At 39.7% G+C, this 26,946-nt stretch overlaps 1 protein-coding gene across 2 annotated transcripts in view; it reads right to left on the bottom strand.

Moving 5' to 3' along the window:
- LOC133573231 (band 4.1-like protein 1) overlaps nucleotides 1-26,946 on the bottom strand; it is a 92,617-nt gene that overhangs the window by 5,524 nt on the left and 60,147 nt on the right. The window contains exons 7-23 of one of the 2 annotated variants that reach the window (XM_061926037.2): nucleotides 25,831-26,049; nucleotides 25,650-25,737; nucleotides 25,419-25,571; nucleotides 23,713-23,810; nucleotides 23,337-23,512; nucleotides 22,464-22,708; nucleotides 21,628-21,666; nucleotides 19,873-19,911; nucleotides 14,629-14,784; nucleotides 13,386-14,351; nucleotides 12,531-12,581; nucleotides 9,835-10,242; nucleotides 7,436-7,648; nucleotides 5,349-5,408; nucleotides 1,213-1,302; nucleotides 1,000-1,080; nucleotides 756-925 (exon numbers count right to left, since the gene is read on the bottom strand). In XM_061926037.2, coding sequence (XP_061782021.2) covers nucleotides 782-925; nucleotides 1,000-1,080; nucleotides 1,213-1,302; nucleotides 5,349-5,408; nucleotides 7,436-7,648; nucleotides 9,835-10,242; nucleotides 12,531-12,581; nucleotides 13,386-14,351; nucleotides 14,629-14,784; nucleotides 19,873-19,911; nucleotides 21,628-21,666; nucleotides 22,464-22,708; nucleotides 23,337-23,512; nucleotides 23,713-23,810; nucleotides 25,419-25,571; nucleotides 25,650-25,737; nucleotides 25,831-26,049 — 3,226 coding nt within the window. In that variant the 3' untranslated portion in view covers nucleotides 756-781. The remainder of the gene's footprint in view (nucleotides 1-755; nucleotides 926-999; nucleotides 1,081-1,212; nucleotides 1,303-5,348; nucleotides 5,409-7,435; nucleotides 7,649-9,834; nucleotides 10,243-12,530; nucleotides 12,582-13,385; nucleotides 14,352-14,628; nucleotides 14,785-19,872; nucleotides 19,912-21,627; nucleotides 21,667-22,463; nucleotides 22,709-23,336; nucleotides 23,513-23,712; nucleotides 23,811-25,418; nucleotides 25,572-25,649; nucleotides 25,738-25,830; nucleotides 26,050-26,946) is intronic. The other variant, XM_072912951.1, reaches the window with a different exon arrangement.

Raw genomic sequence — 26,946 nt, 5'->3', positions numbered from 1 at the left:
TCAAACTTTATTCTAGATTATACTTTATGCCTTCCACCTGGATAGTAGAAGGACGAGGATGTTCTCCGACAAGCTCGTACAATTTGACAGCCAATTTAGACCCGGTAATGGAGAACGACACAAAAAGACGCTTGGCTCCACCCCCCTTTTCTTCGCGAGGATTATGAGTCATTCTATATCGAAATGGGAATATATGAACATCCTAGCAGTCAGCATCCTAATGACAGCGGACATTGTACAGTAAGTGATGGTGTATTATGTTTGTTGGCTCTCATATAGTCTGCAGTGTTGTTGATAATTAAAAAAAAAAACCACATTGTGATGAATTATGAATATAAAATATTAAAAAATATTAAATGTCATTAGAAATGTGCCCGTTACTAGATTACACATATATTTACATCATGTATATAAAACCGTAATGGGGGTGTTTGGATGTTTTTTTAAGGGCTTTTATAGGCAGAATAGAGCAACTCCCATAGGCTCCATTGTAAGCAGAGATGTATTTACTATTTAGATTGCATAAAAAAAATACATCCATCATCATGTCTTTCATATTGATTGTGAACGATGGGCAAAATTCCCCCCAAAAAAGTGCAGTTCCCCTTTAATAAAGCGCATTGCTCTCATAAATATGGATGCACACAACATTGTGGAGCGGCCGTGTCAGAGTCTACTTAAACAATAATTGCAGTACTTCACAGTGAACACTTGTCTGTTACTACTTTAAAAACCGAAGGACAGTTTCTCCTTACTTCAACTTTAAAGCATGCAGTCAATGTTACATCGAGGTGAAGACGGGCACTTGTACCCCTGATGTGGGTTGCTCCTCAGCGGATGATTCTGTTTCCCTGACAACTACGGCCTTGGTCACCTGCATGTCTGGATGCTGCTGCCTGGCCTCTTGGATTGCGATGGCCAGAGCCTGTCAGCGCATCGTAGTAGTGGTAAATGTTGAACACAATGCCGTACATGTTTGTATGAAGGTGTGCACTTCACCTGCTCCTGGTCCACATCATCATCTCCTGTGATGATGATCCTCTTCTCTATTCTGGTTTCTGAGTAGCCTCCTTTCACCGTCTGCAGTACACAGTGATAGCACACACTCAACAACACAACATGTTACACAGCATGTCAGACTGGAACAAACCACCTTTTGTCATTCTTAACTTAGTAAATCAGAAGCTTTATTTGTCGGTTCTTGTTCTGTACCTTGGTGACCTGTGTGGTTGCGGAGGTAACATTTTCAGTGACGAGGATGGGCGACCCTGACGTCTCTCTTGCAAGACTTCCCATATGCACCTGTTGGAGAAGACATATATATAATTGATAATCCAAGACTGATATATAATTACAGTATATCAATATATTTATATTAACAGGGCATAACGAAAACACTCAAAAGAGTCAAAATTGAAAATGTTGGTCTTGTAATTCAACTAAAATCATTATTATTATTACAAACCCCGTTTCCATATGAGTTGGGAAATTGTGGAATACAATGATTTGCAAATCATTTTCAACCCATATTCAGTTGAATATGCTACAAAGACAACAATATTTGATGTTCAAACTGATAAACATTTTTTTTTTTTTGCAAATAATCATTAACTTTAGAATTTGATGCCAGCAACACGTGACAAAGAAGTTGGGAAAGGTGGCAATAAATACTGATAAAGTTGAGGAATGCTCATCAAACACTTATTTGGAACATCCCACAGGTGTGCAGGCTAATTGGGAACAGGTGGGTGCCATGATTGGGTATAAAAGTAGATTCCATGAAATGCTCAGTCGTTCACAAACAAGGATGGGGCGAGGGTCACCACTTTGTCAACAAATGCGTGAGCAAATTGTTGAACAGTTTAAGAAAAACCTTTCTCAACCAGCTATTGCAAGGAATTTTGGGATTTCACCATCTACGGTCCGTAATATCATCAAAGGGTTCAGAGAATCTGGAGAAATCACTGCACGTAAGCAGCTAAGCCCGTGACCTTCGATCCCTCAGGCTGTACTGCATCAACAAGCAACATCAGTGTGTAAAGGATATCACCACATGGGCTCAAGAACACTTCAGAAACCCACTGTCAGTAACTACAGTTGGTCGCTACATCTGTAAGTGCAAGTTAAAACTCTCCTATGCAAGGCGAAAACCGTTTATCAACAACACCCAGAAACGCCGTAGGCTTCGCTGGGCCTGAGCTCATCTAAGATGGACTGATACAAAGTGGAAAAGTGTTCTGTGGTCTGACGAGTCCACATTTCAAATTGTTTTTGGAAACTGTGGACGTCGTGTCCTCCGGACCAAAGAAGAAAAGAACCATGCGGATTGTTATAGGCGCAAAGTTGAAAAGCCAGCATCTGTGATGGTATGGGGGTGTATTAGTGCCCAAGACATGGGTAACTTACACATTTGTGAAGGCGCCATTAATGCTGAAAGGTACATACAGGTTTAGGAGCAACATATGTTGCCATCTAAGCAATGTTAGCATGGACGCCCCTGCTTATTTCAACAAGACAATGCCAAGCCTTGTGTTACATCAACGTGGCTTCATAGTAAAAGAGTGCGGGTACTAGACTGGCCTACCTGTAGTCCAGACCTGTTTCCTTTTGAAAATGTGTGGCGCATTATGAAGCCTAAAATACCACAACAGAGACCCCCGGACTGTTGAACAACTTAAGCTGTACATCAAGCAAGAATAGGAAAGAAGCTTAAAAAATGTGTCTCCTCAGTTCCCACACGTTTACTGAGTGTTGTTAAAAGGAAAGGCATGTAACACAGTGGTGAACATGCCCTTTCCCAACTACTTTGGCACGTGTTGCAGCCATGAAATTCTAAGTTAATTATTATTTGCAAAAAAAAAAAAAAAGTTTGAGTTTGAACATCAAATATCTTGTCTTTGTAGTGCATTCAATTGAATATGGGTTGAAAATGATTAGCAAATCATTGTATTCCGTTTATATTTACATCTAACACAATTTCCCAACTCATATGGAAACGGGGTTTGTACATCGACATGTATATTTCAGAGTTGTTCCGTGTCTGTTTAATTTTCTTACAGGATAATTAAGCAGACTCAATCACTACATTTCTATGCACTAAATTAGTGCATGGAAATGTCTCAAACAGTTAGTTTTTTTGTATTTTCACACCTACATGTGAAGTCCAAGTGACCATGACTATTTGTCATACGCAGTGCCTCCCGTACGCTGGGGGGGCCGCTTATTTCCTTTTCCATCCATCCATTTTCTACCGCTTGTTCCTTACGGGGTAGCGGGGGGTGCTGGAGCCTATCCCAGCTGCACACGGGCGGAAGGCGGGGTACACAACATGGACAAGTCGTCCTCTCAACACAGGGCCAACACAGATAGACAGACAACTTTCACACTCACACGCCAATTTAGCGTTGCCAATCAACCTCTCCCCAGGTGCATGTCTGTGGAGGTGGGAGGAAGTCGGAGTACCCGGAGGGAACCCACGCAGAGAACATGCAAACTCCACACAGAAAGATCCCGAGCCCAGTATCGAACCCTGGACCAGGAGTTTTAAATCCGAAGGAAAAGAGCGTTCGTACCCCGACTGATACGGTTCCAGATGAACTTGGATGCAATTTTTCTGGACTATCTTAGACTTAGACAAACTTTAATGATCCACAAGGGAAATTGTTCCACACAGTAGCTCAGTTACAATTGATGGAAAAGATATAAAGGATAGATAAAGGAAGGTTTGTTTACAAAGTCATTGAGTAAGTCTCTGGATACAGGAAGGATTTGCGTGCAAAACCCAAATATTTTAATTGATTTTAATAGTTTTTTTCTTTAGTTATTGTGCAATAGCCACTAAATGGAAGTATTTTTATGGCAAAATTATTTGCAAACTTGTATCTCAATCTGTGCATGTGTGCAATCTGTGCATGTGTAATCAAATGTGCATGCATGTGTACTAATTTGTGCATCTGCATATCAATCCGAGCGTGTTTATTCAGATAATTTACAGTAATACATTTATGAATGTACCGTATTTTCCGGACTATAAGGCGCACTTAAAAACTTTTTTTTTCTCAAAACTCGACAGTGCCCCTTATAACCCGGTGCGCCTAATGTACGGAATAATTCCGGGATTGCTTGCCAACCTCAAAGCAATTTTATTTGGTACATGGTGTAATGATAAGTGTGACCAGTAGATGGCAGTCAAACATAAGAGATACATGTAGACTGCCCTATGATGGCAATATGACTCAAGTAAACAACACCAACATTTTATATGTTGCATTGAAAATATAGAACATTACACACGGCGCTCTAAAATCTATTAAATGTTTTAGTACGACTTTGGTAAGCTATGAAGCCGCACCGCTTGATGGATTGTTGCCGCATTAAACATGCGAGTATTATTATGGTGTGTGTATAAGGTAAAACATATTATCTGGTGTTTTGTTTCACAATATAATGCAAAAGCAACTTTTCTTACACTTTGGTATCTGCTGATCTATATTTGGGATCTGCATAAATCCTGAAAAATTGCGCCTGTCCGCTTTTGTAGTCGATAAACTTCTTCTTTTTCGCTATCTTCTTGTTATGTGACATTCAACCTCCGCTGTTGCCATTTCTAATATAAAGAAGTGTAAAGTTCTTACTTATATCTGTCAGTAAACTCGCCATGAAAGCGCTAAAACATACCGGTATAGTGAGTTTACTTTATTCACCCAAGGAACTTTAGTTATTAGAGTTCCGGTCAGACGGTTTTCAACGGGACACATTTGTTGTTGTTTCCGGATGAGGAGATGCTGCTCCGTTATTGATTTAAGTAAAATCTGAATGTCATTAAAACAGTTAGCTCTATCATTTCACACTTCTTCAACTCCCGTCCTTGCACGCTACACCGCTACAACAAAGATTACGGGGAGAAGACGCTGCCGAAGATGGGCCACGTAAATAAGACCGCCCACAAAACGGTGCATCTGGAAGCAACTGTCAGAAAGCGGCTTAAAGATGATCTGTAAAACATCATCTATGCAACATTTTGACCAAAGATGAATGTTATGTAGACCACAAGGAAGTGTTTACATTTAGAAAAAAATAAAAAATAATATGACTCATTTAATGCGCCCTATAATCCGGTGCGCCCTATTTATGAAAAAAGATCGAAAATAGACCATTCATCGGCAGTGCGCCTTATATCCGGTGCGCCCTATTTATGAAAAAAGATCGAAAATAGACCATTCATCGGCAGTGCGTCTTATATCCGGTGCGCCCTATGGTCCGGAAAATACGGTATGTGGACCAGTATGTAGGTTTGAACCCAAGGGAGGTGGAGAGATTAAAAGCGTGGCCGTGCACTTCATACTCACAGGAGAGACACTCTGTCTCGTAGAGTAAGACATGTCGCTCAGACTTGTGATACCGTGATCCTGCTATTAAAAAAAACAAAAAATAAATTGTGATTCTGCTTGAATGATGATAAATAAAATATTTGTACTGCATTTGACACTGATGATACAAATCACCCGTCATCCCGTGTTTGGGGTCCCTACACAGTTCAGTAAAAAACCCATACTAAAAAGAGTCTCATAGTATGACATGTTATGTGAAGGACATATTATTATGATTATTATAATACAGTGGCTCTCAAACTTTTTTTCACCTCAGAAAAAAACTTGGTTCCCCGAGTACCACCATAGTGACCAACATGAAAATACATCTAGCGTAGTAGGCCTAAGTATTCATTAAAAACAAGTTTGAGGTTTTACAAGCACATTTAATATTTCTGGCCACTGTAATATTGCACACAATTTGAACAGTAAAACTGTGTTTGAATATAGGAAAATAAAACACTACTTTTATCAAGTGATTCTTTGGCGTACCACTATACAGAGCCTGCGTACCACTAGGGATGCATGTACCACAGTTTGAGAATCCCTGTATTATAATAATTTGATGAATTACAATCAATGCTTTTTATGGGGGAAGAAATACATTTTTTAGGACATATACAGTACAGGCTAAAAGTTTGGAAAACATTCTCATTTAATGGGTTTTCTATATCTTCATGACTATTTACATTGTAGATTGTCACTGAAGGCATCACAACTATGAATGAACACCTATGGCGTTATGTACTTAACAAAAGAAGGTGAAATATCTGGAAACATGTTTTATATTCTAGTTTCTTCAAAATAGCCACCCTTAGCTCTGATTACTTTTTTGCACACTCTTGGCATTTTATCTCGATGAGCTTCAAGAGGTAGTCACCTGAAATGTTTTTCACTTCGAAGGTGTGCTTGAAGCTCATGGAGAGAATGCCAAGAGTGTGCAAAGCAGTAATTAGAGCAAAGGGTGGCTATTTTGAGGAAACATAAAACATGTTTTCAGTTATTTCACCTTTGTTTGTTAAGTACGTATATCCACATGTGTTCATTCATAGTTTGGATGCCTTCAGTGACAATCTACAATGTAAATATGCATTGAATGAGGAGAAGTTATGTCCAAACTTTTGGCCTGTACTGTAGATGAATGTATTGTCACTGTAAATAAGTACAACAAAATGTATTTGAAAGCGCAAGGTGAAGTAAGCCCATTATATACAATCAATTAATAATAGGAAAATAAATCATTTTTAAATAATACTTCACAGCCACACTAGACACAAGCAAATAGTGCCCAAAAATATGCAGTGATCGTAAAATAGGAAAATATTGCCAGTTGTGTGGAATACAGAGATATTGTTGATCAGTTTGGAAATGCTGCGTTAAGAGTTTTGTGTACGCTTTATTATTCTCCTTGTAATTTATAATACGTATGTCATTCTCTTTTATATTTCGTTCGGGAGTCCGAATTAAATTGGCATTCAACATTTCCTTAGTTACATTATTAAATAAATCTCAGTTTCTTTTTTTCCATCTATCGATGAACTTGAAAATGTTTTCTTCTTTTAATTTGAGAAGCAAAACAATTGTTACTGTTTTTATTGTAAATAAGTACAACAAAATGTAATTGAAAGTGCAAGGTGAAGTAAGCACAGTATATACAATCAATAAATACTAAGAAAATAAATCATTTTTAAATAATACTTCACAACCACACTAGACACAAGCAAATAGTGCCCAAAAATATGCAGTGATCGTAAAATACAATATTTTTTTAATTTAAATATATATATATATATATAATCCCTAATTTATTGCAAAGGCCTTCTGTCTTTTGTACCCTAAAAAAATATTTTCATTAAAACACAACTTTATCTTTTAAATATTACAGTTTTTTCGTCATAAAAACTAAATTTTTGTAACATTTTTAAAGTATTTTATTAAATATTACAATCTTGAATTTTTTTTTTTTTTTGTACTTTTAAATGTATTTCCTCATATAATATCTGTTTTTACATTTACTTTGCTTTTGTAGTACGCTGCCCTCATCTGCAATACACTTGTGGACTGACCTGATCTGCGAACTCCACTATCGTTGTCGTGACCTCTGACCCATTGGGCTGGGTCTCCGTCCGAATGTCGGTCTTCTTGACGGTGGCTGAGGCCATGACATCACTGGCTTCCCGACTCAGAGGTGCGGCGCTGGGGACCCGGCAATGCGATGGCTCCCTGTCCACTGAAGAAGACACCGGTACTGACCTCTTTGGCTTTTTAGGCACTACGGGCTTGGAGAGAAGAAAACAAGTAGACCATTTTTAAGAACTGAGACAAAATTGACGCGTCTGACTTATTTGAAGAATATCGTAATATTAATAGCAACTATTTGCAAAATTATTAGAAGTTAATCATATTTATATAGCGCTTTTCTCTCGTGACTCAAAGCGCTTTACATAGTGAAACCCAATATCAAAGTTACATTTAAACCAGTGTGGGTGGCACTGGGAGCATGTGGGTAAAGTGTCTTGCCCAAGGACACAACGGCAGTGACTAGGATCGCAGAAGCTGGGATGGAACCTGGAACCCTCAAGTTGCTGGCACGGCCACTCTACCAACCGAGCTATGCCGCATAAATGGTTTCACATACATTAAATACAAGAGGACAAAGGACAACCCAGTCCGGCCCTGCCAATAAGGTGTCCTTTATTTATTTTTCAGGAAGTTGGCAGTCCGAGCCGACGTTGTTTTTGTTCTCGATAAATGGAATAATGGACAGGCATATATAAGGACGACTCTCCACAGATAAGGGCTCCGTTGGGTCCTTAATGGTGACATTTCAAAATGTTGCAATGTCCAATTTCCCATTGTTGTTATTCAGGTAAGTACTTTAGCTACTGTATATAGTTTTTGTAATTTTTAATACTGTACATTCATTTGTAACTCAACTTAATTAAAAAAATAACTACTTTGTCCCCGGTCAGTCTTGCTCTCTGGTTATTTAGCATAGTGGATAAGGGTTTGGGTTCGGGTCTAACCATTTTCTTATAATAGTGCTACAAAGCTAACATGCTAATCCAGATATATTTTCAGATATTCTGAGTTTAATGTTTGTATTTTCACACCTCCATGAAGGGAAATATGTCTCATTTCACATAAGTGTTACTTTAAAGTAGAGATGTCTGTCAGGACTTGGACTATGGCGTGGTTTGTTCTCCCGTGGTGCAAATGATTTGGACCAGACATGGTGTGAAGGTGAAGACATATTTAATTTTAACACTCAAGAAACAAACAAAAGGCGCTCACAGTGGAGGTACAAAACTTGGCTATAAACACAAAACTTGCACAAAGGCAGAAACTATGAACAATGAAACAAAAACACTAACTGTGGCATTAATAAACAAAAACTTACTTGGACATGGCATGAAGTGCGCAGAGGTAAACATAGTGTGATAGGGGTATGATGTCGCCAGACCGACAGCCTGGCAACTGGAAGCTTAAATAGTGACATGATTAAAGAAAGGTGCGTGAGTCGTGAGGGCAGGTGAAAACGAATGGGTTGCTATGGTGACAAACAAGAGTGCACAATGAGTCCAAACGTGGAACAGGTGAAACTAATGGGTAACCATGGAAACAAGACAAGGGAGTGAAAAGCCAGAAACTAAAGAGTCCAATAACTAAACAAAACAAAACATGACTAAAACAAAACATGATTACACAGACATGACAATGTTTGTTAATATCGGCCTGCCGATATTATCGGCCGATAAATGCGTTAAAATATAATATCGGAAATTATCGGTATCGTTTTTTTTTATTATCGGTATAATTTTTTTTTTTTTTTTTATTAAATCAACATAAAAAACACAAGATACACTTACAATTAGTGCACCAACCCAAAAAACCTTCCTCCCCCATTTACACTCATTCACACTCATTCACACAAAAGGGTTGTTTCTTTCTGTTATTAATATTCTGGTTCCTACATTATATATCAATATATATCAATACAGTCTGCAAGGGATACAGTCCGTAAGCACACATGATTGAGCGTGCTGCTGGTCCACTAATAGTACTAACCTTTAACAGTTAATTTTACTCATTTTCATTAATTACTAGTTTCTATGTAACTGTTTTTATATTGTTTTACTTTCTTTTTTATTCAAGAAAATGTTTTTAATTTATTTATCTTATTTTATTTATTTTTTATTTTTTTTAAAAGTACCTTATCTTCACCGTACCTGGTTGTCCAAATTAGGCAAAATAATGTGTTAATTCCACGACTGTATATATCGGTTGATATCGGTATCGGTTGATATCGGTATAGGTAATTAAAGAGTTTGACAATATCGGAATATCGGATATCGGCAAAAAGCCATTATCGGACATCCCTACTTTAAAGACAATGTGTCTTACAGTATAGTTTTAGGCAGTCAAAATGACCAAATAAGCTACTTCATGCTAACATTCGCTGTACCTGCACATCAGGCCTTTTGGCTTCTGTCCGCACTTCTTCAGTCTGGATGTGCTTGGCTGGAGGACTGCCGCTCGCCGCTTTGGACAAAGGATGGGCGGACACCAAAGGAGGCAGTGGCAACTCCGAGGAGCCTTGCTGCTGGAGGAAGTCGATCCCGAAGCGCAGACCCCCGTCAGGCGACAGGTCCCGCTCGCCCAGCTCTGACATCCCTCGGGAGAACTCCTCCATTCCCGTGTGCAGGTCTGTGAGGACGGTGAAGTCCACCTCGGCCTCCAGGCTGGACGTGGAGCTGACTGTGATGCTGGAACATTTGCGCTCGATGCCGAGGTGGGTTTCCTTTAGATACGAGATGTCGTGGTCTTGTTCGTCCTCTGAGGTTGAGCCCAGGCGTCTCTCCCAAAGCTCCCGCTAAAGTAAGTCCACAACATGTCAGATACTAAATAGATGAAGAACTGAAGATTCTGTAGGCCTGTTTTTGATTTAAAAATCTTAAAACTTAAAAGCCATTACAATACTTCAATCAAGATTTCTGCCTTGAAAAAACAAAAATGCTCTGTTTAAAACAAAGGAGTACAGTTTAAAGTACAGTAGCACTCGTACTAAAAAGAACAACAAAATATTACAAGTAGAACTACGACTTTATTCTTGCAATATTAGATGTTTTTCTTTTATTATCAGTCAAGTGAATTCTATACAGTGCTTTTCTCTAGTGACTCAAAGCACTTTACATATTGAAACCCAATATCTACATTTAAACCAGTGTGGGTGGAACTGGGAGCAGGTGGGTAAAGTGTCTTGCTCAAGGACACAACGGCAGTGACTAGGATGGCGGAAGCGGGGATCAAACCTGGAACCCTCAAGTTGCTGGCATGGCCGCTCAACCAACCGAGCCACGCCGCCACAATTTGATTTGATTTTTTAGGCTCAGTAGTGGGCTTTCAGAGCCTTCTCTACTGGCCTAAACACTACATTTAAACCTAAATTATAGTATTTAGTCTATGAAATTGTATAGATTTTTCCCAAAAGTCTATAATCTTCATTTGTTAGCATGTATCCTGGCAAAGCAAATCTGCACATTTCAGAGTGGCCTTTTATGTGGGCAGCCTTAGACACACCTGTGCAATAATCATGCTGTTGAATCAGCATATTGATATGTCACACCTGTGAAGTGGGATGGATAATATTAGCAAAGAAGAAATGCTCACTAACACATATTTAGATCAATATTTGAGCGGAATAGGTATTTTGTGTATATAGTAAAAGTTTTGGATCTTTGAAAACTCATGAAAAATGAGAGCAAAAACAAGTGTTGCGTTTATATTTGTGTTCAGTATATATATGTATGTATGTATATATGTATGTATGAACATAATGTCATGGCTGTCTTGAGTTTCCAATAATTTTGTACAACTCTTATTTTTTTGTGATAGAGTGATTGGAGCACATACTTGTTGGTCACAAAAAAAATTCATGAAGTTTGGTTCTTTTATGAATTTATTATGGGTTTACTGAAAATTTGACCAAATCTGTTGGGTCAAAAGTATACATACAGCAATGTTAATATTTGGTTACATGTCCCTTGGCAAGTTTCACTGGAATAAGGCGCTTTTGGTAGCCATCCACAAGTTTCTGGCAAGCTTTTGATTTAATTTTTGACCAATCATCTTGACAACATTGGTGTAGTTCAGCTAAATGTGTTGGTTTTCTGACATGGACTTGTTTCTTCAGCATTGTCCACACATTTAAGTCAGGACTTTTGGAAGGCCATTCTAAAACCTTAATTCTAGCCTGATTTAGCCATTCCTTTACCACTTTTGAAAGTGTTCCAAACATATTGTTGGGTATTGTGTAAATTTTTGTTTCATCTGACCACAAAACGTTCCTCCAGATGAAACAAAAAAATAGCTGTTTGGCCAGAATACCCAGCAATATGTTTGGAGGAGAAAAGGTGAGGCCTTTAATCCCAGGAACACCACCCTACCGCCAAGCATGGTGGTGGTAGTAGTATTATGCTCTGGGCCTGTTTTGCCGCCAATGGAACTGGTGCTTTACAGAGAGTAAATGGGACAATGAAAAAGGAGGATTACCTCCAAATTCTTCAGGACAACTTAAAACCCTCTGAGATTGGGTCTTGGGCGCAGTTGGGTGTTCCAAACAGGACAATGACTCCAAACACACGTCAAAAGTGGTAAAGGAATGGCTAAATCAGGCTACAATTAAGGTTTTGGAATGGCCTTCCCAAAGTCCTGACTTAAACGTGTGGACAATGCTGAAGAAACAAGTCCATGTCAGAAAACCAACACATTTAGCTGAACTGCACCAATTTTGTCAAGAAGAGTGGTCAAAAATTCAACCAAAAGCTTGCCAGAAGCTTGTGGATGGCTACCAAAAGCGCCTTATTCCAGTGAAACTTGCCAAGGGACATGTAACCAAATATGTATACTTTTGACCCAGCAGATTTGGTCACATTTTCAGTAGACCCATAATAAATTCCTAAAAGAACCAAACTTCATGAATGTTTTTTGTGACCAACAAGTATGTGCTCCAATCACTCTATCACAAAAAAAGATAAGAGTTGTAGAAATGATTGGAAACTCAAGACAGCCATGACATTATGTTCTTTATAAGTGTATGTAAACTTTTGATCGCGACTGTATGTGTCTGTCTGTCTGTGTATAGCGTGTGTGTTTACTCACCGAGGAATCACTAAGAGGTTCCTCATGAATGGCTGGCGTGGGAGGGGTCTCCTATAGAAAAACAAACAAGTAGGCCTTAATATACAAACAATACCGAATTGCATTCCAAAATTAATTCTCATGGCAAATTATCAAAAACAATGGGATTTCATAAGAGCAGTTGGTAATGCTTAGTGTTTGTTTAATGCATGGGTATTCATCCATTGAAGTTTCAGGCAGAAAACAAGCACACAAAAAGAATTCCCCACTCAGGTTCCAGTCAGAAACATGCTATTTTTCACTTAAAAAAGAACTGTAATGTCATGCACTGAACCGTTCCATTTTTAAAATAACCCTTTTCAGGGGAAATGTATTCATTTGGAAATGGGATGTATGGATGCCTGAACCCAAAAAGGTTTGGCAGCTCTGCAGCCTGTGACCTTATCTAATTGATGATTGTATGTTTTCTACCGTTAGTACAGAGGTGCTGGGCAGGACATTTAGTTTCACAGCCTATTTACTGGTATATTTTCAAGAAAGAATGTTGGGGAAAAGGCCTTGCCCTCCTTGCAACAGCAGCCACCTTTGGATGTTGGAAGGCTAACGAGACCTTAGTGTCAAGACCCGCGGTGTTCTGATATGGCCAAGCAGATGTCAAGCTTTGCAGCAAAAAGAAAGCAAAAAGCTTGCTGGACCGCGGAGAGGACTTAGGTAAATCAATGGCTTTTGCTTTCTCAGCCATATGAGTTCTGAAGTATGAGAGTGTGATTTTTGGTTGACTTTAAAATGGCAAAAACAAGATTTGCATGACATTGCGATCAAGCTCATGCAATGTTTTACTTTCCCATGATGGACTGGGGGCTGTGGGTGTTTTACCGCTTGCTTCCTCTTGGTGGTGTCTTGGTAGGTTCTGAAGTGGATGAGGGTGCAGTCCGTGTTGCCATGTCGGTCTCTGGACCACTGCTTTTTCAGAGGAAGTGTACGAGGGGGAACAGTAGGGAATGTGGATCGAGAAATAGGACTCTCTTTAAAGTATTCCTGTTGCTCACCACCTTTCGGCGTTGGACTTGTCGCATCCCTGAGTTGTCTAAAGTCTTGTTGATTTGGCAGTCCAGGACTACTCTGGTATTTTCTAGTTGCTGAGTCTTCATGTACTTCACCTTTTGGGGACTGCAGTCCATTGTTTTCCTCTCCTCTCCTTGTCGTCTCACAGGATTCGCCTTTTGATTGTGTCATTGAAGTATCCCCAACGATGCACCACTCGGACTGGTTTTGAGGGTTCACACCGCCTTTGTTGTCTTTATTCAAAGATTTTTTGGATCTTTGTGGTTTAAGAGGAATAACTTTGGAGACTTCAGAGTTCATAGTTTTGCTGCAGTCTTTCAGCAAATCCTCTGCACTCAGGCCTTCAATTTTCTCCCTTTCACATTTTTCCTTTGGGACTGGATCCAGAGCCTCCGAGGAGGAAGAAAAGTTATTTGTTAATGCTTGATGTATACTTTTTTTATATTGGCAAAGAGTAAAATCTATACTTTTTGTTCCATTCCTTTGTTTTTCCTTCGGGGAGCCATATCCATTTTCATGCATGGAGCTCTTTAGGAAAGAATCATAGCCAATGTTAGTGGCCAGAGGATCATCCACGGGGCTTGTATCGGTTAGTTCCAATGGTCCTAAACCACATTTAGGAGATATTCCAAATGGAGACTTCGCAGTATCCCATGTTGTCCCGCTTTCCCCAATCCAAGGGGTAACTGTCAAAGTGTCTCTAGCCACATTTGAGTTATAATCCAGCACTTGTCCATTAGCATCCTGCTTGTCAATCAATTTGGCATCCCCAGTCGCCTGAGTTGACATAGAGTAAACAATTGTGTTAGCCTAGTGTGACACTCCTATCGTTGTTACCTTATGAAACACTGACAATTATATTTTAGGACAATTAAAGGGAAAATGCAAATCAGTGCTCTGTCACATGCCAAGATATGTTTTTCTTACTTTTGTTGATTTGTCTCATTAAGTAACATTTGGAAAAGTTGAATGAGACATTACAGGACACCTGGCCAACCCAGACATACCAGGAAAAAGGGAAAAAATAACAGATCAGAATTCAATCTCATCTTACTGTTTTCCGCTCCAGTGTTCCTCCAGGAGGAGTTGCCGAGCAGATGCGTTTGTCCCTCTGGGTCACCTTGCTGTTGGGCTGTCTCAAAGCCCTTTTTAGTTCGTTGATGCTGGCCTGGTGCTTCTGTAGAACATCTTCAGGCTTGTCCAAAAACTGCTGCTCGGGCAATGGAGGTCAATACAGGGTTACAAATAAACAGACACAAATCAGCTTTCCAGATAAGTAATTTATAATAAAACAGTATCACATGGAACTAAGTCTGATGAAGCTATAAGGTAATACTGGATTAAGCAAGTGTCCTTTGACATAAGTAAATGTCTTTGTTGTAACAATGCTTATTGCCAATACATGTATTTCTCTTTTAAAGGGGAACATTATCACAATTTCAGAATGGTTAAAACCATTAAAAATCAGTTCCCAGTGGCTTATTATATTTTTCGAAGTTTTTTTCAAAATTTTACCCATCACGCAATATCTCTAAAAAAAAGCTTCAAAGTGCCTGATTTTAACCACCCGTCCATTTTCCTGTGACGTCACATAGTGAAGCCAACACAAACAAACATGGCGGAAAGAACAGCAAGCTATAGTGACATTAGCTCGGATTCAGACTCGGATTTCAGCGGCTTAAGCGATTCAACAGATTACGAATGTATTGAAACGGATGGTTGTAGTGTGGAGGCAGGTAGCGAAAACGAAATTGAAGAACAAACTGAAGCTAATGAGCCATATCGGTTTTAACCGTATGCAAGCGAAACCCGACGAAAACGACACGACAGCCAGCGACACGGGAGAAAGCAAGGACGAATTCGGCGATCGCCTTCTAACCAACGACTGGTATGTGTTTGTTTGGCATTAAAGGAAACTAACAACTATGAACTAGGTTTACAGCATATGAAATACATTTGGCAACAACATGCACTTTGAGAGTGCAGACAGCCCAGTTTTCATCAATTAATATATTCTGTAGACATACCCTCATGTCAGCAGGCCAGGGAAGCTAGGGTTGATATTCTTCTCTTGATCATCTTCGGGACGGTGTGAGCCAAGACATCCAGGGAGTTTAGCTCGCTCGTCTGCGGGAACAAACTGCCGCCATTGCTTGCCGTGCTATCGAGGTCCCTTTGTCCCTGAATTGCTCACACACTCCGGCAGATTCAATGGGGGTCTGGCGGCAGATTTCTTTGACTTTATCCTTGGAAATGCATCTGCTTTGAGTGTCGCAGGATATCCACACATTCTTGCCATCTCTGTCGTAGCATAGCTTTCGTCGGTAAAGTGTGCGGAACAAATGTCCAATTTCTTGCCACTTTCGCATCTTTGGGCCACTGGTGCAACTTGAATCCGTCCCTGTTCGTGTTGTTACACCCTCCGACAACACATCGACGAGGCATGAGGTCTCCAAGGTACGGAAAACAGTCGAAAAAACGGAAAATAACAGAGCTGATTTGACTCAGTGTTTGAGAAAATGGCGGATTGCTTCCCGATGTGACGTCGCTCCGAGAGCGAATATTAGAAATGTGTTTAATTCGCCAAAATTCACCCATTTAGAGTTCGGAAATCTGTTAAAAAAATATATGGTCTTTTTTCTGCAACATCAAGGTATATATTGACGCTTACATAGGTCTGGTGATAATGTTCCCCTTTAAACAATGCAACATCTGTGAGGAACATGCATTTATTTACAGGATGAACAGCACAACCGAGTACAGGTATGTGCAAACGTCCCATCCTGATGTTATGTGACAACAAGAATGCCAATTTTACACAGCCCCAACCACCCGGCATATCCTCCCCACACACTGCTGAAGAAACACATTCCACTCCGCAACCAGAATTTGTGTAGGGACGGCGTGGCAAAGTTGGTAGAGTGGCCATGCCAGCAATCGGAGGGTTGCTGGTTACTGGGGTTCAATCCCCACCTTCTACCATCCTAGTCACGTCCGTTGTGTCCTTGGGCAAGACACTTCACCCCTTGCTCCTGATGGCTGCTGGTTAGCGCCTTGCATGGCCGCTCTCACCATCAGTGTGTGAGTGAATGGGTAAATGTGGAAATACTGTCAAAGCGCTTTGAGTACCTTGAAGGTAGAAAAGCGCTATACAAGTATAACCCATTTATCATTTATCATTTAGCAAATGTTGTTGTGTTGGTCACGCTTGCACAAGTAGGAAGTCCAAAAAGTGTTCCGTTTGGTTGAGGTGAGGACTGTTGAATGTAGTCTTATATAAACACACCAATCAGGGAGCAAGTGTTGTCAACACGGAAGATGACCTTTGATTCCAGACTACGGACATATGGGATTACTGTCAGTCATAACAAGCCTTGTTTTTCAGTGATGGGGATTTTGACCAACACATCATACAATACTGCCAGGCATCTGATTGTCAGCAGAAAGGAGTCAAGAATAAACTTTTGGCATAAGCAAAGAACATCCCACAAATCCAGGTTCCTCACAATCATCTAAAAGGGAAATACAAAGGCTTTCCAACACTATAAAATGCATTGGCAAGAAGCAACAAAGAAAAATATATATAAATCTACTTTCTTGGGTTTTTGGTTTATTTTCTTCATACATTTTTCAATACAAAGAACATTTAACATTGTGATGAATTGACATTATTCTACACAGTCGTGCTTTCAAACTGACGGACAAACAACACTTAGGTGGACGATATTGTTGTGAAAATGTGCTGCTGACAAACGAAGGACAATGCAATTTGTGTATGAATGTTTCACACTGAAGTAAGAATGAACAGTTTAATTGTTCTTGCAGTACACTAAGGGCCTGATCTACTAAGAACCAAATACCACACTCTAAACAGTGTGTACAAACAATAAAATTGTGTGTACTACTAGTGGGTGTGCTGCGTGTGATCTACTAAGACCACGTGTACAATTACAAACTGATGCAGACCGGCCTCTTTAAATGAGGTTTTTGCGTGTGCTCTGCTGCTTTCACCATGGAGACACTCACAGTGGACATTAATGTTATCATGCTAAGACCTGTGGCGTGTTGCTATGTTTTGTAACTTGCAGCAGACGTGTTCCACTTTTTCTGGGCATTTTAGAGACAGTTCTGCAGTGGAATTAACTTTTTTGGACACACTGGCATTAACTCTTAGCCTGTGTTGGAATGTTTTAGGTGCAAGAAAATGCCTATTCCAAATAAGTTTTTTTCACATGTATATGATGAAACGAATGTTGTTAAAAAAAATGGCAGCAGAAACCAAAACCCATCAACTTAATTTGTTTTAATCAGCCTCTCAAGTCCTCCAGCAGATATACAATTATACAATGATATTGCTGAATAGACAATATGTCCATAATGTTTTATTTTAGACATTCCCTATAATGTATGTTGGCAAGCATATGTAGGATTTCTCATTACTATTTCTGCACAACTGCCAGTTCGCACGGCATTTGAGATGTACAAACCCCGTTACCATATGAGTTGCGAAATTGTGTTAAATGTAAATATAAATGGAATGCAATGATTTGCAAATCCTTTTCAACCCATATTCAATTGAATGCACTACAAAGACAACATATTTGCTGTTCAAACTCATAAACTTTTTTTTTTTTTTGCAAATAATAATTAACTTAGAATTTCATGGCTGCAACACGTGCCAAAGTAGTTGGGAAAGGCCATATTCACCACTCGGTTATATGGCCTTTCCTTTTAACAACACTCAGTAAACATTTGGGAACTGAGGAGACACATTTTTTAAGCTTCTCAGGTGGAATTCTTTCCCATTCTTGCTTGATGTACAGCTTAAGTTGTTCAACAGTCCGGGGGTCTCCGTTGTGGTATTTTAGGCTTCATAATGCGCCACACATTTTCAATGGGAGACAAGTCTGGACTACAGGCAGGCCAGTCTAGTACCCGCACTCTTTTACTATGAAGCCACGTTGATGTAACACGTGGCTTGGCATTGTCTTGCTGAAATAAGCAGGGGCGTCCATGGTAACCTTGCTTGGATGGCAACATATGTTGCTCCAAAACCTGTATGTACCTTTCAGCATTAATGGCGCCTTCACGTAAGTTACCCATGTCTTGGGCACTAATACACTAAACGCCTAATACACCTTTGATGGGTCAAATGCAGAGAATAATTTTGCCACACCTAGTGTTGTGTGACAATCATTGGTACTTTAACTTTACTTTAACTTTAACTGATCTTAGATGAGCTCAGGCTCAGCGAAGCTGACGACATTTCTGGGTGTTGTTGATAAACCGTTTTCGCCTTGCATAGGAGAGTTTTAACTTGCACTTACAGATGTAGCGACCAACTGTAGTTACTGACAGTGGGTTTCTGAAGTGTTCCTGAGCCCATGTGGTGATATCCTTTACAGACTGATGTCGCTTGTTGATGCAGTACAGCCTGAGGGATCGAAGGTCACGGGCTTAGCTGCTTACGTGCAGTGATTTCTCCAGATTCTCTGAAACCTTTGATGATATTATGGACCGTAGATGGTGAAATCCCTAAATTCCTTGCAATAGCTGGTTGAGAAAGGTTTTTCTTAAACTGTTCAACAATTTGCTCACGCATTTGTTGACAAAGTGGTGACCCTCGCCCCATCCTTGTTTGTGAACGACTGAGCATTTCATGGAATGTACTTTTATACCCAATCATGGCACCCACCTGTTCCCAATTTGCCTGTTCACCTGTGGGATGTCCCAAATAAGTGTTTGATGAGCATTCCTCAACTTTATCAGTATTTATTGCCACCTTCTTTGTCACGTGTTGTCAAATTCTAAAGTTAATGATTATTTGCACAAAAAAAAAGTTTATCAGTTTGAACACCAAATATGTTGTCTTTGTAGCATATTCAACTGAATATGGGTTGAAAATAATTTGCAAATCATTGTATTCCGTTTATATTTACATCTAACACAATTTCCCAACTCATATGGAAATGGGGTTTGTACTAAATAAAGACACAAATAAATAAATAAATAAATAACTCACAGTGTGTGCGCTAAATAATTATATTTGCATTTTCTCTGCCCAGTATTGTGGGTGTTCTGATAGTCATCATATATTCTGCATATTCATGAAGACAGACAAGCTAAATGGATTGCGCTCCTTTTTTTGCTCCATTAAGAGACGAAGTCCTCCGCAAATAAACTTAGGGCATCATTTTTGTGTGTGCCAACAAGTAGGCAGGTGTTTTAATGCACGCACAGCTGCAGTAGATCAGGCCCTAAGTGTTGTGACGTCAAAGTGCACGAAACAGGCAAGTACCTCCTGTTTGGGCCGAGCCGTGGCCAGGTCCTTGTCCATCTGGGGAGCGAGCCAAGTGAGATGGGGTGATAGGCGAAGGAGATGAAGGTTGGATGTTATTTAATTAGTTTGGGTCATTGCATGCATAGATGTGACAGTAGACAAACATGCAGGCATTCATGCCTAAATTTTAACTCTTAAAAATGAGCAGAGTGCTTTTGCTGAAGACTCTAAAATAAACTTGTACATCCGCATGTGAGGACTTTTGGACAAACGTTTCATGTGTAGAGGGTTGGCATTACAATGCCTGTTGATGCTCATATATTAGCATCTATAAGATGCTTATAGTAGCTATTGGCAATTAAAGCACCAAGAGAACATTCAACTACGGAACATTTCTACTGAATCAGCAACGCTTGAAGACTATCTGTTTTGCGGTGTTGATAAAAATAACTCTAATGGTAGTTAATGTACAGGTGAAATTTTGTGTTAAAGTCCATTCATGTCAGCAATTCACCTGAAACTAATTTGTAATATAAACTTTTTTTCAAGCCTTAATTTGTTAGCATTTTGATGATAACAGTTTACAGCTTTTTAAAACCCCAAATTTTCAGAGATTTTCAAGTCAAAGTTTTCGTAAGCTGTGAGCTATAATCATCAAAATGATATCAAAAGAAGGCTTTCGATTTATTAAGTTGCATGTTATGAGCCTATGTCATATATTAGTTTCACATTTGAAGTTGAATTTCTGACATGAATGGATTTTCATATGACATTTATTTTTTTCATGTAGGGCTTGGTATTGGCAAGGACTTCACGATACAATGCAGTATTGCAATATTCCACATAGTTCACTGATAAACTTAAAATGCAGCTCGACGTACAAGTTTTCTGCATGTACAAAACAAACAACAATGTCAAGTCAAAACACAATGTAATTAAAATGATCTAGTTCCATTTACTGCAATTATACAGAAAGTTGACTTTTTAACTTTCGACTTCTTCTGCCTTACTGACCACTAACTCTGCACAGCAAGGAAGGAGTACAGCAACACTATGCGTAGCGCAGGTGCAGGTCCTTACAATCGGCCCAAAACAAGACTTTAAAAAAAACATAAAAAATAAAAAGTACATATATATATATATATATATATATATATATATATACACATTTTTTACCGCTTGTCCCTTTTGGGGTTGCGGGGGGTGCTGGAGCCTATCTCAGCTGCATTCGGGCAGAAGGCGGGGTATATATATATATATATATATATTTATATTTCTTTTTATTGATATTGACCCATTGTGTTTTCTAGCAATGCATGAAATCTTATTTGCAAATATAGTCTGTAGGAATTTAATAATGATAATAATAATAGGTTCGATTTTTATAACGCCTTAATCAACACCCAACACGCTTTATACACTGAGAACCCATTATTAATTCACTTCACAGTTACACTGGTGGTGGTAACCTACATCTCAGCCACAGCTGCCCTGCGGTAGACTCACAGAAACGTGGCTGCCAATTCGTCCAGCCAATCATTCATTCACTCAAATTTATACACCAGTGTGGGCTGCACTAAAGGCAAGGTGGGTGACGTATCTTGCCTAGGGATACTGTTTCAATAGATTACCCGTATTGGGATTCAGCAAAATCGCAGCCTAAATTGAAATAACATTCCTTTCAAGGATAAACAATCATAAACACATGGTGCAGACACAGAGTGTGGTACAAGACCAACAACAACCACATTTGCACAAAAGTATCCAAAATACCTCTGGTTTCGAATCTACAGGCGAGACTGCGTCCTCAGCCTACAAGATAAGACAAGTCGAAGGGCAAAACAAAAGGATCAGAGAAGAGCACATGGGGGGTGGTTAGCAAGAAATGGGTGATGACATCAGAGAGGAGAAAAGAGGAGGAGAAAAGTAAAAGAAGGAAAACATTTTAGAGGCATTTAAAAAAATGAAAGGAGATTTAAGAGCAAGTGTGAAGTCTAATACTGTGAGGTATTAAATCTCTGGAGGAGTACAAAGCGGTAGAAATTTAACGGAACGATAGGTTAAATAGGGATTATGAATATCAGTGTCACATGCAAAGGCAGGTGGGGAAAATGTATGACTGTTAGTCAAAGTTCATGAAGAATTTTTCTGAACACCTCAAATTGTATAACCATTTTTATGGGATATTAAAGACAAGGGTGTGAAAAGTCCAAGGCTCTAGCCGGTGGCTCGTTAACAAAACTGCATCGTTTTGGACCCATCCATCCATCCATTTTCTACCGCTTGTCCCTTTCGGGGTCACGGGGGGTGCTGGAGCTTATCTCAGCTGCATTCGGGCGGTAGGCGGGGTACACCCTGGACAAGTCGCCACCTCATCCCAGGGCCAACACAGATAGACAGACAACATTCACACTCACATTCACACACTCGGGCCAATTTAGTGTTGCCAATTAACCTATCCCCAGGTGCATGTCTTTGGTGGTGGGAGGAAGCCGGAGTACCCGGAGGGAACCCAGGCAGTCACAGGGAGAACATGCAAACTCCACACCATCAGTCATTTATTGAAACAATGTTGTTTTATTTTTATAATGTCTACTCTTGACTCATACCTTGAGTTCCAAAGTCTTAGCAGATGTTGAGAAGCCAGCACCCCGAAAGTTATCTGGACCCTGGTACAGGTCCAAGTCCTGGTCGATGTCAAGATCCTGGTCTTGGTCCTGGTCTGGATAGTCATAATGATCATGGTCTAGGTCCAGGCTGCCTTCTTGGTCGAGGTCTTCTCTGGACATGAACTGTGTGCGCTCGCTCAAGCTTCGCTGAGACAACTGGTCCATACTGTTACCTAAAGCTGAAGCTGGGTGAAATCGTGTTTAATGTAGAGATTTAAGGAACATATACTGAAGATCTATTTGGAATGTTTACATTTATTTTGAAGAACATGGAAGAGAATAATATATCGTCAGAGTAGTATGAACTCTGCCAGGGTTATGGGCTACTTATATTTGATATGGAGCAATTATTTTTAGTAGAGTGATTTGCAGGAATGCATACATCTGTTTAAATAAAAATTCCTGCTGGCTGTGTATGGGGGTTTAAGTAACTTATTTTTTAATTGGCCTATGAGACTACGGTTATTGAGCTCTGTGAACTCTGCTTGGCAAAAAGTGGCTGCCCAAACTTGATGTAACGAGGAAAAATAAATCGATGTTGATGTCGCAGCATCTGCTGGATGGCTGGCATTTCAGTTGTTAACTTTCATATTTTATCACAAATTAATTTTGTTATTGGTGCAATGTATTGCAAATTGCTGAATAAAGCATGTCAGATGGTAAGATGCAGCCTTCTTACAATCCCTGACTTTTCAACTCATGGAAAAACAATACTGCAACAATTAGATACACAGTTGCTTTTAGTTGATAACCAAGAGATAGTACTGCCTTCATACTAATACAAGAAAAATGTATGAGTTTTGTTGCTCTTACCCCCATCAATACTTTGGGACAGGAGGTATCTCTTGCTAACTGAGCGATCGAACTGAGGTGCAGGCCTGTCAATCAGAGCGCTGGCCTGTCTGGTTTGAGCTTGAGTTCTTCCACTGTAGCGGAACTTGGAACCAATCACCAAAAAGCCCTTTGGAGGTGGCTCTGGAGAAACCAACCTGTAAAAGTGTTTGTTTATGGATTAGTTTAGAAACTCATTGGTCAAATGAGCAGATGTCATCAAATAACAACCAGTTTATGGCAGTTGCTAATTTCTATCAACTTTTGTAGGTAGCTGTATTTGCAAGGTTTGGGAAGGGAAGTAGAGTTGGGCTGTGCAAGGTATTACAACAGGAAAAGGTGTGGTACTAAGTCCTACCTGAAGAAGGTGTGGTGCTCAATGCAAACCTTCCACAATCGCTTCGAGGCCCGATGGTTGGGCAACTTGAAGCCAATGGTGCTCTCAAACTGTTCATACTAAGCAGTGAGGGGTAGAAGTGATGAAAGAAGGAGGTGAAAAAAGAAGAATGAGGGGAGAAAGTGCAGGAAAAGTGAAGGGATAGTGTAAGGCCTTAGCTGTGATTACTCCAGAGAAATGGAAGAATCAATAGTATTTTTTTTGTTCGCTCAGACATATTTTCTTTAGTGACACATGAATCTGTAGCCATCCAACAAAATTAGAGTTTTGTGCACTCACTCCATCACATGTTCAGTGGTGTAAACAGAAGCAATGTCTGTCCAATCAATAGGTTATTAACAATATAACATGTTTTTGAGCGTCACATTGATGGTTGTCCCTTTTTGTAAAAAAAAATAAAATAAAAATAAAAAATGGAATAAACGCCAGCCTGAACCCTCAGGAAAACTTATAGAGACAGCTGACCATACAGCAAAACAACTGCACAACAGATATAAATCACTGTTGATAGCCCCAAAGGACATTCACTGCAGGAACAATAGTAAACCATCATAGTGTTCACACATACCTATAGTGCTTGTTAACAGTTAAAAAACTACAAACATGTTTTTGATTTATCTAAGGCAGAGTTTTTCAACCACTGTATTGTCTGGTGTGCCGTGGGAAATTATGCAACTTCACCTAATTGGTCCAAAAAACATTTTTTGCAAATCAATAATTATAATCTGCAAATAATGCGCCGTTGCTTAGTGTCTGTGCTGTGTAAACCACGTAATACTCCATGTCAGTAGGTGGCAGCAGGTAGTTAATTGCTTTGTAAAAGTCGTAAAGTGTCGGGTGAGACGAGGATGGTTTGTTGTTATCCCAATATTCAGACCACATCGGGAGGCGGTGTGCAGGTAAAAAGGTATGTAATGCTTAAACCAAAAATGTACGTAAGGGAAAGGCAATGGCTATGCAAAACGAAAGTAAAACTGAACTGGCTACAAAGTAAACAGAAACAGAACGCTGGACGACAGCAAAAACTTACTGCGTCCACAAAGAAGGATAGCAACAATGTAAATAGCCTTGCTTGCTAACACAAACCAGGTGCGCGGAATAGCGCTCAACGGAAGACATGAAACAGCTACAGGAAAACACCAACAAAACAGGAAGAGCCACCAAAATAACAGCGCAAGACAAGAACTAAAGCACTACACACAGGAAAACACTAACAAACTCAAAATAAGGCATGACGACCTGGTGGAGTTTCATTTTTTTTAACGTTTTCTGCTGGTGGTGTGCCTCCGGATTTTTTAAATGAGAAAAATGTGCCTTGCCTCAAAAAAGGTTGAAAAACACTGATCTAAGGAGAAAGCAAAAAGAGGAAAAACAATATTGCATTTTACTAATTTCATATTTCTTTGGTCCATAAATAATGCCTGGGGGAAAAAACACCACTCACCTGCTGTCCCATAGTGGAACATTATTAAACCTCAAAATCACTAAGAATGCAGTACAGAGAGGCAATATTGTAATTTTAAAAAGAGTAAAACCATAAAAAGTCTACCGTTAACCAAGTGTCATGCTGTTCCAGATGGATTTGCTGTAATTACCATTATTTTGTGTCTATTTGCACAATGACGACCATCAAGTCACGCGTCATACATTAAGACATGTTTATGTACCTCTCCAGGGCGGATCTTTATGTAGAAGTTGCTCCTCTTATAAGAGATCTTGAGGATCTTTGGCCAAGCGAAGCGATTGATCCGTAGGCGGTCTCGATAAATGAGCAGACCATTGGCACTCACGCCGAGCATTATGTCAATTCCCTCTGAATCCTAGTCAGCAAGGACAAATTCACAGATAGTGTAAGTGTGTTCAGATGCTGTTGAGAAATGTGACATGCCTCTTTGTACCTTTGCATGATGTAGGTCCACCCCATACATTGAAAGCTTCTTGGCATTTTCTAGAAAGTTCACTTCTGCTTCTGCTGGACTCATTCCCCTGCAGCGACATTTGGTTATTATTTAATCTACCATGTGCCACAAATCAAGCACTGTCACTGTAGTTGGACCAATGAAGTAAATTTGTGCTGACTTATAGTTATGATGCAGCTCCATCACCCTCTCCTCCAGCTCTCGTGTCTGGTTAGGGGCAAAGCGGAAGTCAGCGACGTAATCCGGCCCATGATCCTCTGGCTCGTAGTCTCCCAGTTCAGCTTGAACCGTGTAGGAGCCCAAAAGGGCGTGGGTAACAAAAGAACAGGGCAGACGCCCGGATAGGATGTCATCCCTCAACTGCAGACACAGGTAGTACCTAAAAAAACACAACATATGACAGTCTCAGTCTTTTTGTTTTCAAGACTAACATGCCTATCTCTAAGATGATCTTCTGACTTTACGCTGTTGCAACCACAACATCCTTCACTGTAAACTAAATTACCAGAGACCAGCAACAAGCAAATCTAGGTAATTACTCTATACCAGTGGTTCTTAACCTTGTTGGAGGTACCGAACCCCACCAGTTTCATATGCGCATTCACCGAACCCTTCTTTAGTGAAAAATAAAATGTTTTTTTTTTTTCAAATTCAAGACAAAGTTATATGTTTTTGGTAACACTTTAGTATGGGGAACATATTGTAAGTAACAAAGACTTAATTTAGAGTTGTTTGGACACTAGGGGAACATATTCTAAGTAACAAAGACTTAATTTAGAGTTTTTTGGACACTAGGGGAACATATTCTAAGTAACAAAGACTTAATTTAGAGTTTTTTGGACACTAGGGGAACATATTCTAAGTAACAAAGACTTAATTTAGAGTTATTTGGTTAGGGTTAGGGTTAGAGGGTTCGGGCCAGAGTTAGAGGGTTAGGGTTATAATAAGGCCATGCCGAATAAGGCATTAATAAGTACTTAATAATGACTAGTTAAGAGCCAATATGTTACTAATTTGCATGTTTATAAGCAACTTATTAATAGCGAATATGTTCCCCATACTAAAATGTTACCATGTTTTTTTACTGGTGCACAACATGAACCGTGCATTGTTCAAACAACAAAACCAACAGTGCATAAACTCACAACAAATTACACACCTGCAAATCAGTGTGAATTCTGCTCCGCCGAACCCCTGAGCCTGACTCACCGAACCCCTAGGGTTCGATCGAACCCAGGTTAAGAACCACTGCTCTATACATTCTATAATTTACTAT

Source organism: Nerophis lumbriciformis, linkage group LG01 (genome assembly GCF_033978685.3).
Source record: "Nerophis lumbriciformis linkage group LG01, RoL_Nlum_v2.1, whole genome shotgun sequence".
Classification (NCBI taxonomy): domain Eukaryota; kingdom Metazoa; phylum Chordata; class Actinopteri; order Syngnathiformes; family Syngnathidae; genus Nerophis; species Nerophis lumbriciformis.
Note: the sequence above shows the minus strand (reverse complement) of the source record. Positions and strands in the feature narration are given on the sequence as shown.